Source organism: Mus caroli, chromosome 15, assembly GCF_900094665.2.
Source record: "Mus caroli chromosome 15, CAROLI_EIJ_v1.1, whole genome shotgun sequence".
NCBI classification, from domain to species: Eukaryota; Metazoa; Chordata; class Mammalia; order Rodentia; family Muridae; genus Mus; species Mus caroli.
In genome coordinates this window covers 81,583,873-81,599,614 of record NC_034584.1, presented here as the reverse complement: position 1 = coordinate 81,599,614, position 15,742 = coordinate 81,583,873, and the positions used below count along the sequence as shown (strand labels likewise).

At 50.7% G+C, this 15,742-nt stretch overlaps 1 protein-coding gene across 2 annotated transcripts in view; it reads right to left on the bottom strand.

Moving 5' to 3' along the window:
* The window catches only part of Tafa5 (TAFA chemokine like family member 5), a 218,804-nt gene that overhangs the window by 126,798 nt on the left and 76,264 nt on the right, over positions 1-15,742 (bottom strand). Inside the window, exon 1 of one of the 2 annotated variants that reach the window (XM_021183658.2) lies at positions 10,557-10,841. The exons of the other annotated variant lie outside the window; for it this stretch is intronic. Coding sequence (XP_021039317.1) covers positions 10,557-10,647 — 91 coding nt within the window. The 5' untranslated portion in view covers positions 10,648-10,841. Of the gene's footprint in view, positions 1-10,556; positions 10,842-15,742 lie in introns of those variants that run through there. 2 annotated transcript variants of the gene reach the window in all.

The following is a 15,742-nucleotide window of genomic DNA, read 5'->3' as shown; positions in this document are numbered from 1 at the left end:
AATCTGGTGTGTGTGGGAGGGGTGGCAGGGTGTGCGTGTGTATATTCTCAACTAAAGTTCCCTCTTTCAAAAAAACTAACTCTGGCTTATGTCATGTTAACATGAAACCAGCCATCGCGGTAGGCCCCTTGTCAGCTTGACACACAAATGTCACTGTTAGCACGTAGCCATCCTCAACATCCCATATTAATATTAATGTCATCGTACAAAACATTCCAACTTTTACAAGTCCGAGAATCTTTAAAAACTGAAACGCTCTAATAAGAATTCAGTCTCACTGAAATGTCCAGTCTCTCCCAAAGCTCAAAGTTTCTCGAGAAAAATATCAACATTTTCCCTAAAATTCTAAAATCTTCTAACTGGAAGCTTCTGTAAGATCACACATAAATGACTTTACTTTCTTACTCTAATGGGGGAGAAGGGAGCCAGGGCACAGTCACAATCAAATTAAAGCAAAGCCAATGTCCAACAGTATAAAACGGGCAGTGTGGGACATCTTCCGGGCCACTCTTCCAAGTCTGTCCCCTACAGCCTACATAGCTTTTCTCCTAGGTCCAGGGCAGCTCTACTCCATGGCTGCTGCTGTCCTTGGCTGTGATCCCATGGTACTGGCATGTCCAAAATGCTGGAGGCTCTGCAACTGGGATGCACTGTTGTCAACAGCAATTCCATTCCCGGCTTCTCTTCAGGAAGTCACCCTTTCACGTGGGGCCCAGCCTCATCTTCTTTTCATGACGCTGTCAATACTGGGGCTTCCACTGCAATTACCAACAACCTGTCCTGGCCACTCATGGAGTGTGACTCTAGAGATCCCTGACTAATACAAAGCCTCCACTTGAGCTCTCCATGGCCTCTTCAAAACCAGCTCCACCTGGGAGGGACACTCTTCTATGGCCAAGTCTGGATGTCAACATGAAGTATGACATTGACCATGTTGGGGCCACACCCACTATGTGCTGCTGGAGTCTGAAGAATAGACTTCCCACAAGCATCTGCCTCACTGATGCTGGTCTTGTCTTAGTCACGAGCTAATTTTTCAGCTCCAGATGACCAGAACCACAAATCCTTAGTTCAAAATATCACACAAATGGCCCTCGTGGAGTCTCCGCTTCCCTGGGAAACGTTAGGAGGTGTGAGGCCTCCATCATCTGCGCTGTTCTTCGCTTTATCTTCCAAGTTCCTACAGCTTCTTTCTCATCAAGATCTGAGAACCCAATGACTTTTCTAGGTTGAAGTTCAAAAATCCTCCCATAGATCTCCCCCCAAAAATGGTTAAGTCCATCACAGCAATACCCTAATCCTGGTACCAATTTCCACCTAAGTTATGATTTTTACGGCTATGATCAAACACCATGTCCATAAACAACTTGTGAAAGAAAGAGTTTATTTCATCTTATAACTACAAGGTCACGGTCCATCACTGCTGGAAGTCAGAGTAGGAAGTCAAAGCAGGAACCTGGCAGGAGATGATACAGAGGCCATAGGAGAGCTGCTTACAGCTTGCCCCTCACGGCTTGTTCAGCCTGCTTTTATATGACCAAGGACCAGCAGCCCAGGGATAGTACTGACTCTATAGTCTCTCCCATATTAATCATCAGTCAAGAAGATGCATTACGGGATTACCCATAGGCCAACCTAGCAGAGGATTTTCTCAACTGAATTTCCCTTTCAACAAATGACTCTAACTTAGGTCGAGTTGGCATAAAACTAGCAGCACGTGGCTGGTGCATCACCTCAGGGATCTGCCTGAAGTCATCCTCATAGGGGTGGGCTGGGATAATTTCAAAGTTCTGTTCTGTTATCCAAGCTAAACCCAGGTCTGTATGGGTCCTGTTCTTGGGAGCAGGAAACGGATCATCAGAGAGCTGAAAGTGGCCAGGAATGTCCCTGCTCCAAGGTCTCTTTCGTCCTTCCAGTCACACTAACTCCAAGGTCTCCTCTGTCCTTCCAGTCACACTAAATGTCACATGCATAGAGTAGCCAGCCTGATCTCACTCACTGGGAAACTTTCTCCAAAAGATGGAAACCTTGGAGCCTGTACGAGGCAGTGACCTCAGATGCCTATGAGATGGGGCTGGGGATGTGTGCGGTGAGTCTAGCTTCCACTTCCTGCCATGCTGTTCCAATGAAGTGCCTATTTGCTGAAGAAAAGGGCTAAGATCACTTGGGCATCGTGAAGGTTGCCAGCTGTGTACAGTGGAGTCTAGACAGGGCTTCAAGAATGCATCCAACAGTGCCAGGGCCAGCAACTAGGAGTTGAGGAGGATTCAGGCACCATCCATAGAAGCCAGGCCTTCCTGAGGGATGTCACTTCCTCCCCACTGCCAATATTTGCCCATCCTTCTCTGTAGAAGGTGACAGTGCCTCAGGTTTTGTCAGTTCCATGGAGGCACATTGGGACTGCTGATAGAGCCTACCCTTGAGTTGTGCACACAGTCTAGCTACAGGGTAGGTAAACTATAGAGCAGCTGCTGCCCAGGACAGGTGGCTGACCCACCCCTCCCCATCACCTATCCATAGTGCATGACCTTTGTAGCACTACCTACAGGAATGTGGCCCTTTCTGTTGCCTTGGGACTTAATAATCAGGATACCAGCCTCCTGGAAAACGTCTTCACCTAACTCACCGAGTGTACTCCTGGATGAAGCCTCCATAAGAGCTGAAGTAACTGAGTGTTAAACAACAGGATGTCCTTGTAACCCTCACCAGCCCAGTGCCAACATCTGTTCTAGTTCCTTTTTGAGTTCCAAACCTAGACCCCAGGTTTGGCCCCAGTCCTGAAGTGGACCAGTGTGGAAGGGAACCTATGTAGTCACTCTTGGCCACCTGGCCCCTCATTCTGGCTAGTGTTTCACTTTCTTCATGGGAAGCTCCTCTCTCAGATATGATTGTGGAGGCCTGTCAACCTTACAGGACTCCCCTCCCCTTACCACCACCACCAGTACCACCAGCATTATCACCAGACCAGGAAGGTTACAGGACACAGCCAGGCAGTCACAGAGCTAAGATGACACAGAGGCAGGGCCAAGCCATGGACTTGCTAGCATTCACCCAACTCGGAAAAAGCAGGAGAGAAAGAGACCCAGGCAGACTGCCATGCTGCCAAGAGGCCATGGGGTTTGTCTTCTTCCATTGACCTCTTGGCCCCAGCCTCAGAAACCCAAAGCCTGCCCTTTGTTCTCACCAGGCCACACCTCTTTCTTCATTTGTGAAAATACACTGTCTTCCCTTCCTCTAGACGATCCCTGGCTTCTGTGGCATTTGGAATGTTCTGCGAAGCCCTGGCTCCTAGGTGCCAGATACAGGATAGGCAACAAAAGCAGAAACCAGGCCTGAGCTGGATTCAGCCTCTACCGTTCTTGTTGCAGATGAGAAGACTGTGGAGATAGGGTGCATAGTGTCTGTGAGTGTGATGTGTTTGTGTGGGATATATACGTGTGTGTGTGCGGTATACATTTATGAATGGGATGTGTGTGCACTGTGTGTTTGCAGGTGTGGTGTGGGTTTGTGTGGTATGTTGCAACATGATTGTGTAAGATGTGTATGGGGTGAGGGGCGTGTGCTTGCATTGGTTACAAATGGAATGTGGCATGTATCTGGGAAGTAATATGGTATGGGAGTATGTGCTATACATGAATGTATCTATAGTGCATATTTTTGTGTGTTTTGTCTGTAGGAAGTATGTACACATGTTATTAGCACAGTATCTGTGTGCTAAAATGTGAAGTATACATACATGTTTGTAGTATATCTGTATGTGTACATGGACAACATACATAGTATATGTATGTGTGCAGAGTGTGATAGGTTTATGTGTTTTGTATTTTATGCATGTATGTTCAATGTATATGATATACACATGTGATGCACATAAATGGTGTGTGTTTGGTGTTTATGTGTTGTACTTATAGATATACAGTATATGTATACATTCTATGTGTGTGGTTTGTATGGGTGGCAAGTGTGTCTCTGTAGTATTGGGGTATTAGAAGTATATAAGGTGTTAATATATTATGTATATATGTAAGATATATGTCCATGACGTGTAAATATATTATGCATACATGTGGGCTACATGGACATGAGGTAATAAGCCACAAATATATAGGGGTATGTGTAATGAGGTGTCAATGTACATTTTGGTTACACACATGGTGTGTGTTTACATGTGCTGTGCTTATTTGGTCTACAGTGTATATATGAGTGTGGTATGTATTTATATGTAATATAGTTATACATCATGAATATGTATGTTGTTTATGGGTAGTATGACTGCATGTGGTGTTATGCGATATGTATATATATGTCTTATGTGTATATGTGATGTGATTGTACATAATATGTGTATATGGGACACGTTTATGTGGTACATGTGATGGGTTGTGGCATGCATATGCTGTGTATATATGTTGTGTGTACCTGGTTTGTACAAATGTGTGTACTCAGGAGCTACAGTGCCATGCGCCCTGGACAAGGGTAAGTTAAGCTACAGGTGATATCCAAGTGAAAGGAAAATGGAGAGACATTGCAACACAGGCAGGATAGGGCCCGTGGATGGAGGAAAGAGATCAGAAGGAGCAGACCCCGCTTAGTAAAGAAAATGTGTGCTGGCATCCATGTGCCACAGGCAGACTTGTAATCCTATGAGTCACAGTGAGGATTTCATGTATGTCGGGCCAGAGGGGGCTCTGGCATTCACACAACACCCATGGATCCACTTGTCTAGAGACAAGGAGAAGAAGCAGCCCCCACCCCACCCTCATTACACAGCTGTATTTTTTAATCAAGTTCATAATACATGCTCATGAATTTATATGCTTATGCAAATTACACATGATATAAACATCTTCGTATTTAATTAATATATAATGATATGCATGAACACAAACACCTTACTTACGAAAAGGTCAGCAGTGGACATCCTGAGGCTTCCCCCTCTGACACCCTGTATATTAACAAATATTCATACCACCTATGTGCACATTCCACATACTGCCTGGCCAGAACAAGCCGTCAGTTCACCAGAGCCAAGCACCGAGCCCGGCTGTCAAATACCGAGTTTATGTCAAAACGAGATAGAAGACTGAGTTTCCCAAGATGCCCAGGGAAGACCAGCTCTGTAACGATGCAGCTAGTTCCCAAGTGGACAGTCTGTTTAGATACCCTAGCACAGCTCATCCCTATAGCTACCTGTCTCTCAAGGGTCTTCCCCTTGGCCTCTGTGCTGGACAGCTGGGAAATTGCAGCTTCTGGCAAGCTGCAGTGAGCCCGTGTGCAGTCACTTCCATTACCAACCCCTTTCGTGTTTTAACTTTTACAGTTGTCAGACATTCGGCAGATGAGAATCCTATTACGGTGAATGTGGGTTTTATTTAGATTCTGTGTCACCCAGGAAGTGATAGTAAATGATGATAAAGGAGATCGTTCTTTCGATGCTTTTCCAATCCCATCCCTCTCTAGCAAGCTGTTGGCTTGCTTACCTGGCCTCTCAGGAAAGTCTACAGGAGGGCTAGGGAGAAGCAGACGTTGGGCATGGAGAAGGCACATGCCCTGCCCTCTCACATACCTTGTGGAGAAGGATGGAGAAGACAGCACTGGGGAGCCCTGCGATCCACGGGACCCTCTACATGCAACCCTGAGCCATGTTGGAGAGGGTGTGAGATCCAGACTGGCTCTGGGAGCTCAAGAGGACACAGGTCTGCAAAAGCTCTTTCCTTAAACACCCAGGTTTTGGCCCCTCAGTGCATCGTGGGATCTATGCTGGAGTCAAGCACATCTCAGCCTCTACCAAATATAGCCAGGCTGCTCTGATCAGCCTCAGGTTCCTACCCAAACCCAGTGGGCTCCACTTGTCCCTGTCCACTGCCACAGCCTGTCCAGGGAAAGAAGGATTTATAGCAGAAATGAGTCACTTTTAAAATTCAATAATTTTGTAAAACAAAACAAAACAAAGCAAAACAAAACTTTATTTTTATTGTATTAATATTTTTGCCTGAATGTATGTCTGTTTGCTGTGTGGTGTGTGTCTGGTCCCCTTAGATGTCAGAGACAGCATCAGATCCTCTGGAAGTGAGTAACAGGTCTTAGGTTCTCGGCCAAAGTAGCCAGTGCTCTTAACCACAGAGCCATCTCTCCAGCTCCATCAACAAGTATTTTTTTTTAAATAAAATTTCTTAGGATCAGTATCTGGTATGTTGCTCAAAATCTTTGTCTGTTTGTCTTGTTTTTTGTATTTTATTATACTGTACTGTACTGTGCTGTATTGTATTTTATTGTATTGTATTGTATTGTATTGTATGTTAACACAGGGTTTCTCTGTGTAACAAAAGCCCTGAATGTCCTGCCTGGAATTTGCTCTGTAGACCAAGCTGGCCTCAAACTCCCAGAGGTCTGCCTGACTCTGTCTCCTGAGTACTGGGATTGAAGGTGTGTGCCACCATGCCTGGCTCTCTGTCCATTTTTTTTTTCAAAAGATGGCCTACAACTGAGAAGATAGGGAAAATTGGTAAAGTGCTTGCCAGTGGGCAGAGAGCCTGACTCTGATCCACAAAAACCATGAAATAAATTAACAAACAAGCAAGTAAACCTATTTAAGAACTGAACTTGCAACTGTAGCCTGTAATTCTCATACTGAAGAGGCAGACAGGGAGGCCCCTGGGGCTCGCTGGCCACTCAGCCTAGATTGTCAGTGAGTTCCAAAGCAGAGAGAGAGAGAGAGAGAGAGAGAGAGAGAGAGAGACCGACCCTATCTTAGGGGCTTGCGGGGCACAGCATCTAAAGACAGACATCCAAGGTTGACCCCTGGCTTCTACATATGCAGGTATAAACTCTACAGGCACACATACATATGAGCATATACACACATGCAAAGACACACAAAAATCCCTAAAAATAAAAATAAATAGACTGACCAATGTCAGAGATATCCAAGTGTCCTGGGATTGGGGTCGGTCTTGCAGGGATGGGGTCACTTAGTGATTTCTACTGAGATTCCACCTAAGACCTCTGCATGCCTGCCCAGGGTTCAGCGGGTCCCTCTCAGTGTGACCACACAGGCTCACAGAATAATACTTGACTTCCGAAGTAGTGAGCTCACTAAATAAATTAAAGTTGAATCCTATTTGCTCAATCAACAGTCAGCTCGGGGAGCAGCCGAAAAAGCTAGCACTGGGTGAGGCTAAGTTGCCGGGAACTAAGATGCTGGGACATAGAGCCAGGGCAGCCAGACACAGACACTCATCTTCCCCAGGGGCTCTCAGTAGTAACCTGAGAAAGAGGCTCTTTGATAACATGCTTGGCTCATGCAACACTCGTCGAGTCATCAATAGGATTTACAAGGACAGAGAGTTAAACCGCAAATCCACAGCTAACGGAGACACACAGGGATGTCTCTGCCAGGCAAGAGGTTGGTGGGTTGAATCTTGGTCCTGTCTCCTTTGGGCCCCATAGGTCAGAAATCCATGCACCACTATGGACAGCTGGGGCTGCGCTGCAAGTCTCGCTGTGTTGTTTTTGTTTGCTTATAAGTATACAAAGCAGAGCTTGTGCTGCTGTGCCCTGGCTTGGGTGCTTCAAAGATTTCAAGAATGTTCATAATCCCAGCTGTCACCCTAACTTCATGTCCCAAGTTTCACATAAATACAAAAGGTCTATGGGAATAGATTCCTGCTCCCTCCATCTTCCATCCTACACCCACCCTGCTTTGCTCCCATAAGGCAGTAGGATCCAAGCAGGGCTCCTGACACATCACCCTTGTCCTGACCTGTCCTAGCTCGGAGAAATTAGAGTCCCTACAAACCCTGCACAAACAAGCAAGGCTGTTAACATCCCGGCAGGGTAGTTAGGGCACCTCACAGATGCTTGAACCCCATGCTTTAGCTATGGCCACCTGCCCCCAGCCTTCTGGCTACCTCCACTGAGTAGGCATGGTGAGCAAGACCTGTTCTAACAGAATCTAGACAAGCCGGGGCTGCAATTAGGACAACAATTCTCCTCTCTCTGGGTTCACAGCCCTATTCATCTTGGCAATCGCTGCAAGGCAGGCCCGCCAGAGTGGGATGGATTAGCCACAGGGTAGCCTGTATCTCCACACAAAAGAGAAAGTGTGGAAAAAATGGCTCCCTGGGTCCCCCATTCTTCACCCCTTGGGGAGAAAAACCAGATTCATGGAAATGGCTATTTATACAGCTCTTTCTCAATCCCTAGGCAACAAGTCCCAATTGTCTAAGCTGCTTAGCTCCCTCTGTCCTAGCAGATCCCGGTTTGCAACTCAAGCCTCCCAGAAGGGCCCTGGGACTCTCCTGGGGACCACAGTCTTCCACCTCTCACCGCACACCCTAACGCCTATCCTGAGGCCCCTGCTTCTAATACCAGAAACCAAAAGAGACAAACAAACAAACAAGCAAACAAACAAGCACAGGAGTGTCATCCCTGACCTTTCTGACAGAAGGAAACAGCAAAGGACATTGGGATCCAGGGTCCCAGAAGCAAACAAGTCAGAGTGGACAACAGGGCTCACAAGCTCCCAGAGAAGGCAAGATAACCACTTGGGCTTTTCCTCAAGAGCAGCCTCCATGACACGGCTTTCCTGGCCTGTGACCCCCATGGCCAGCATGCTCTACCTCCTTATCTTACTCTACCATCTGACACAACATGCATATCCTATGGCCTATCCACACCAAATGCTTAGGCTTCCTTCAAATAAAGGGCTGCCTTGCAAATCCACCCTTCGTGAACATTCCCCTCCACTCCAGAACGAGCATACTGCCTTTGTGACCTCACACCTGGCCACCAGGGACACGAGAACTTCCCTCTTGACCAAAGGACCAAATCTAATAGCTTAGAAGACTCCGGGACTGGTTGATTCCCACCCAATCCCAGGCAGAAGTAACCCATCCACTGGGCTGCAAGTCTCCAAATGACCAGCATCTCTTTGAAGCCACGTATGACTGCTCACAACACAGTAACTCAAGCAGGCTGGAGAACTCAGAGAAGTGCCAACACCTTAAGCTCAGTGATTGTCCCTCAGGTGAATACCCCAGAGAACAAAGAAGCAGTGGAAAGGGTAGAGAACTTTTATCCCAAACAAGGTCTCAACGTATAAGAACCCCACATCCTGAGGTCTGTGGCACACATGTCACCATGTAGTCTTCTCCACAGCCCTCTCCCCCAAACACACACACACACACATACACACACACACACAAACACACACACAGAGCTGTCTAGCAGATAATACCAACTTGAGGACAGCCCTGGGGGTGGGGGTGGGGGCTGAAGGAAACGACTCATGTTTGCAGGAAAGTTATCTCAATAGCAGGGACCCCAGCCCATGGCAGAACCACTCACTCATGAAGTAGGTGACCTAAGCTTGAGGCTAAGACTGGCCTCCAACTCCAAGAAGAGCCTGTAAGTTCCAGGTGAGCAGGCTCACCTACCTACAGCAAAACCAGCTACGTTCTCCAAAGTAGCACTTGAAATCAAGGGAGAACAATCTCACAATGTATAGCAGCCCAGAATGCTTCCAGGATCCAGGTAGCTCCCAGAAAACTGGAGATCACTAATTAGGCAGGGAGGCTATAGAATATCAATCCCTTCATCCTTAGAAACCTGGAGGTAGTGAGAAAAGCTGTAGGAATCTGCACCAGTACTTTCCAGGGCTCAGTGTTTTCTACTGACCTAGGGGAAGGCTAGCCAGTAACAGGCATGGCCGGTGAAAGGGTACTAGCGACCACCTACAGTTGGTGCCCACCATAGCAGGCTAAGCCCAGAGACACCAAGACTATAAAGGGCAAGAAGTTTCAGAGTGCCCACTATTTGCTGCACACCAAGGCACACCAAACAAGCCAATGGAAAGAATCCCAAAGGGCCGCTGTGACCACAGAGTCCAATGTCTACCACATAAGTCTTAGCAAAGTCTCGAGAACTGGATGGGACATCCTGCAATCTAGAAGGAGCCAGGAGGGCAAAGGAACCAAGAACTTGAGTGGTCTCAAGTTCTAGGCATTCTGGCAATAAAGAATTCTGCCCACCTAGCCTAAAGTCTGGTGGGTACCCGATCTGATCTATAAAGCAGCATGGGACAGGATGCAGTTTTCCCCAGTCCTCACCCCTTGACAACCTTTGCATCCCCAGCCCCCAATCCATTCAGTCCTGGCCTGCTCAGTACTGGCTTCAGCCAGGCTACCAAAGTGGAGCGCTGGTGCCACCTACCGAGGGTCCATGGCATGCGGGTAGGCGCAACTGCCACCGAGCCTTGCGGGGCAGGGGATGGCAACCGCAGCCTGGGCTTAAGCCTGGGCTCCAGGACTACACGGGAGCTAGCCAGGCCCCCGCACGTCCGGGCTCGCACCTAATCCGCGCCGACCATAAACCCAGAGGCACCGATGGGCGGCAGATCCAGCGTTGGGCTCTGGGAAGGCTCGCGCCATCGGCCACTCTGGCCCCGCAGAGCCTCGGCCCACCTCGCTGGCAGCGCTGGAAGATGCTGGAAACAGTATCACGCGCAGGGGCTGCCGCGAGCAGTGTAGGGTACCGCGCGCGCCGGGGACAATTACCTTCTTTGAGGAACTGCGCGTGAATCACCAGGACGAGGAAGCAGCAGAGCGCGGCCCCTGCGAGTGCCCAGAGCGCCTTCAGGAGCTGCATCGCGGAGTGCCAACTCGGCCGACGCCCCCGAAGTCGCGCAGCGAAGGTCCAGGAGCCGCATCAGCGCCCCGCTGGGTGCAGCCGCTTTGGCCGCCCGATCGCGCCCTCCATCCGCCGCCAACGCCGCGCTCCGCCGCGACTGGAGGCGCCACTCCGGGAGGCGATCTGTGTCTTTTGGGCAGGGGGAGGGGACGGCGCGGGGGAGGGCGCCGGGGAGGGGGCGGGCGGGGGCGGGGAGGTTAGCAGAAAGTCTCGGGCCGCGGCGGCCGCCGCTCCGGCCACTCGGCCACCATCGCGCGCTGCGGGGCGCCGGGGGCCCGGGAGCGGGGGACTGGCCGCCGCGGCCCCATGAATCAGCCCCGCCGCCGCCCCCGGAGCCGCGCCGCCAGCAGGGCCCAGACCGGCCGCGGATTGCGCAACGGCCCGGCGGGTTGGGGGTCCGGCGCGGCCCCGGCTCTGGTCGCCTGTCGCCCCGCGCCAGAGATCGGCGTCGCCTTCCTCCACTGCTCTGTTGCCGCTGCCGCCGCCTTCTCCGGCTCCGCCGCCGCCGCTGCCCGCTCTGGCTCCGGCGGGGGGCTTAGGGGGCCGCTCCGCCGCCGCTGCCACCGCCGCGCAGAGGCAGCTTCAGGGCCGGGGCTGCACGCCGCTCGAGGAGCCGCAGCACCATCGCCGCCGCCGGGGCCCGAGCGGCCCGGCCGAGTCCGCCGCAGTCCAACTTGCACGGCCCGGAGCCGCTGGGCTGGTCCCCTCGCCCGGGACGGTGCGGGCCTCCGCGCCCAGCCGGGAGAGCGCGCCTCCGCCGCCGCAGCCCGGACGAGGCCGGGCCCAGCGCTGCCGCGAGCCGCCCGCGCTGGCTGGGGACGCCGGGGGCGACGCTGAGGGTGGCCGCGCCGACAGGTGGGGCCGGAGACGCTGCGCGCCTCGCCGCCCGCGGGACGCTGCTGCTCCGGTGCTGGTAGCGCGCGCCCGCCGCTCAGCTCGGCGTCTTGGCGAGCTGCGGCGGGAACGGGAGCGCGGCGTGGGTCTCTGTCGGCCCAGGCGGCCAGGCCGCGCTGCCTCGGACTCTGGCCCGCGCCTGCCGCCGCCGTCTGTGCAGCGCCCGGGCCGCCGAGCTGCCGATGCGCACTGGGCCGCGGAGGGGACCCGGGGGACCTGGCCGCCCTGCAGCGCCCCCGTCTGGCGTGCCGGCGGGTCAGGTGGGGCTGGTCCAGCTGAAAACTGCGGGTCGGGCTCCACCTAGGTGCGCTGGGGCCTAACTGCAGAGCGGCCGGTTTGGCGCCGCTAGTGGGGGAAGCGAGCCCAGCCCCCAACCGGCTCCTACTCCGGGTCCTGGGAAGAATGCAGAACCACAAGGAGGACCAGCGGGCTGACGTGCTGCTAGACAGGTTCAGGGCAGGCTGCTCTCCGTAGGCGGTTTCGATGGGGTTTGAAAATAGCACAGCCGACCAGAAACACACAGCCTTCCCCACCACCACATTGCATCCTGGGCCTCCTGTGTGCCCGCCTCCAGCCAGCTGCGGGACACCCAATGGCACAGGCAGTGGATGCCCACAGCCAGCCCCAGAGAAAGCCAGCAGGCATTTCCCTGCCGCCGCCTCCATTCTTCCGCAAGGAAGAGCCGGCATTCGTGTCTGGAGGCACAGAGCTAAAGGCAGTGCTGTCCTTTTTTAGAGGGTCCCTCCATGCCAACAGCACCAGGACTAGCACAGGAGGCCTGAAGGCACTTTTGCCTGAATCGGATTTCAAATGCTCAGCTCAGAGCTTTGGGTAGGAAACCAGGGACCTATGCTTAGCCTGTGTGGCATATCAGGTTGGGCGTTGTCTGGGGTCTGGGGCTCATCTGTTTCACATGTCATGCAAGAAAAGAGACCAGGTCTGAAGGGCTCTTGGAGGTCAGAAAGATCAAACTTCTTAGGGTGCACTTGGAGAAACAGAGGTCTGTAGTAGTAAGATGACCATTAGAAGTAGAGCCAACTGGTCAACCAAACTTGATGCTGTCTGACTGACCAGCAATTTCTCTGTAGCTGCTAACACCCCTCTCTAAACCCCTGAAGAGACAAATGTTAGTCAGAACTCCCACCCCAGCCCAGAAGAACCTTGTAACAGCTAACCAATTAAACAATTCAGAATCTACTATGGGAGGGACTTGGCTTTCTCTTGAGCAGTTCCCTGGAGCCCTTCCATGAAATAATAGCCCCCACCTTACCATCTTAGGCACTCCTACAAATCTTCCAGCAAAGCCTTCCCTGCAGCAGCCTCAGGATCCTGCCCTGTCCATCTTGAGAAGCCTGACCTCTGCCAAGGTCGCTGGCCTACACACCTCACCTGGAGCAGTGTGTTCTACTTTGAAGGGCCCAGGGTTTGGTGGGTGCTCGTCACACGTACCCAGATTTGGTCCCAAAGAGACTGCAATCAGAGAGGGCCCACCCCTGACATTTGCTTTGTCCCCAGTCTGATCACTATCTAAAAAAGAACTAGCCATTTGAAGAATCTTTCTGCCAACTGAATTTATAAAAGGAAAAGAAAGCTCCTACAGAAATTCATGGTCCACCAATTAATTCATTCCCACTGGATAACATGTGCATATCTCCAGTTTTAAAGACCCAAAGGATCCTCCCCCAGGTGCTAAGCCCTCCTACTGGGCTGGCAGTCAGTGATTCTGGTGCCCTTTACAGAAACTACAAGTAAAAAGCCAAGAACCTGAGTCTGGCACTCAGAGGAGCAGGTAAACTGTGCGATCTGAGGAGCCAACCGCACATTCACCTGACTAGTGGAAACCACCACAGGCTTCAGGAAGGGACGCCAGGGGCTGTGGACACAATGAAAAGACCTTTAAAAAAATAAACATTAGACTGTGACAGAATGAAGTTCAAGAGCTGGCAGGCCAAGGAAATTCTGGTGCTGTGAGCTGGGTAGAAGAGAGGAGCCATCTGTAGAGTATCCTTTCCCTCACCATGCCAAAGAGTTGGCATCATTTGAGCCATCCATTGAGCCTGCTGATGGAAGGGTACTTAGCCAAAGAGCTGCATCACCAAAGATGCAGGTGACTGGACCTCCTATACCCCAATAACTGCTGCTGCCAGGACAGTTTCCTGAAGAAGCCATGATGTGCTGCCCAAAGAGGGACAGTCCCCTCATGTCATATACCTGAACTATGGGAATCCAGACGGAAGGGAAGGGGGTCTTCTATTTTATGTATCTCTAGGTAGAAGTGAATACTGCTTTCAATTAGGCATGCAAGCCATAAACGCAATAGTTTAGCCATGACTGCGACTTTGTCACCAACAGAAATCACAGGTATTTTCATATCAAGTTACAGATCTATGGCTATCACAGTACATTGCTTATGTTCACCATTATTTCAAATTACAGTCATTCTACAGCTAGGCTTTTCATGTAATGCTTTAATAAAGACGCAAACATACCCTTTATTCAAAATGGTTTTTATTTTTTAACATTTGATAACTACATTTAATATAATTGGCTTTCTTAGGGATCTCATGTGTGTTTATATTATTCTAAGACAGGTTCCATAGACTTCAACAGTTAGCCAATTATGCCCATGACCACTGCCCTTGTGGGAAAGTCAGGGCTGCATACATAACGGGTGTGGCGTGGGGTGGAATGGAGGGAGGACCTCCATGCACCATAGCCTAAATGTCTGGACACTACAGTGCTCCAGATATGATATTCACCAGGCCAGCCCATTCTGGGGGAGGCTGCCTGGTCCTAGGCTCGAAGCCCACTTCCAAAGAGGTTTATATGTGTGCACATACGCGTGCACACACACACACAATTTTCAGGGAACACAGGTAGCATACCAGAGAGAAGTCACTGCCTATTGACCCCTCACTGTGCACTGGGTGTAAATTCTACACCCTGGTCATTGCTGTACCCTGTCTGGTTGTGGCCCTTTAAAGATTCTAACCAATCACTACACACTGACCATTTATCGTGTGTTGACAAGTTACAACACCCTAACCATTTACTATATTCTGACTGTTTCCTGAACACTGACCAGTTACTGCTCTCTGGCTGTATACCTCCACCTTCCCTCCCATGTAACAGAGCCGGACAAACAGGATCACCAGGTATCTACAAAAAGCCAAACACAGAAAAGGGAGGCAGAAGATAGACATTCCACATCTAATTCTGAGAAGGCAGAAATGATTCGGGGATGGAGAAAGGAACCATAATAATCCTAAATTCCATCATCATGCTAAAACATACAAGGAAACACTATAGTGACCACACAAAACCAGGAGACAAAATAGGCGTAAGATGAACATAGTGTTCAGGTCTTAAGATGCAGGGCTGTGTTATGTGGTGAAAAAGGCCAGGTCTAGAGAGTAGTCAGCAAACTTGCAGAGTGGACCCCACAGACGGGGAACACAGGAAAGGCCTAGGGGTGATACAATGTGGGGAGATCTCAGGTGTCCAAGTCTCCTATTAGAAAGTCTGGAGGCAGAAAAGATCAAAGAGGAGGAAGCGGTAAGAAAACGGAAGGGCTTGCTACCCAGAGCCAAGCAGCCCTGAATACCTGTAAAACCAAGTAGACTTCTGACCCATGGAATCAGAAGCGACAATGGGCTTTTGTTCAGCAATGCTGCCTTTCCCTCCAGAGAAGAGCAGTGTCCTTCCAGGCTGGTGGGAAAAGACACTGTACCAAAGGTGCTGGCCAGCTCCTCTGTCCACAGAGGGCACCATACCACAGAGGGCAGCTGAAGGGACCTTCCCACCCACATCCTGCTCAGAGGCTTCAGCAGAGAAAGGGATCACATGGAAGAACAGATAGCCAGGAGGCTTTCGAGGTGTAGAGGCATGGTGCAGAAGATGCACGAAGATGCACTGGGCCCTGAAATTGGGAAGAATTTCCATCAACAGGCAAGATCTTTACAGTGAAATACCACGTGTCTCTCTTTCTCTCCGTGGTTCTAGTCACTGGTCTCCTCTGTGGGAAGCCACGTGGACGGAACGGTCCAAGGAACAACTCTGTTTCTACACAAGTCTTAAAACCAGATCTCAGGAAAAGAATTCCAGCAGCCAGCTAAAACATCGAGTTCCTAAACTTCCGTCATTAAAGATACATGTGCAC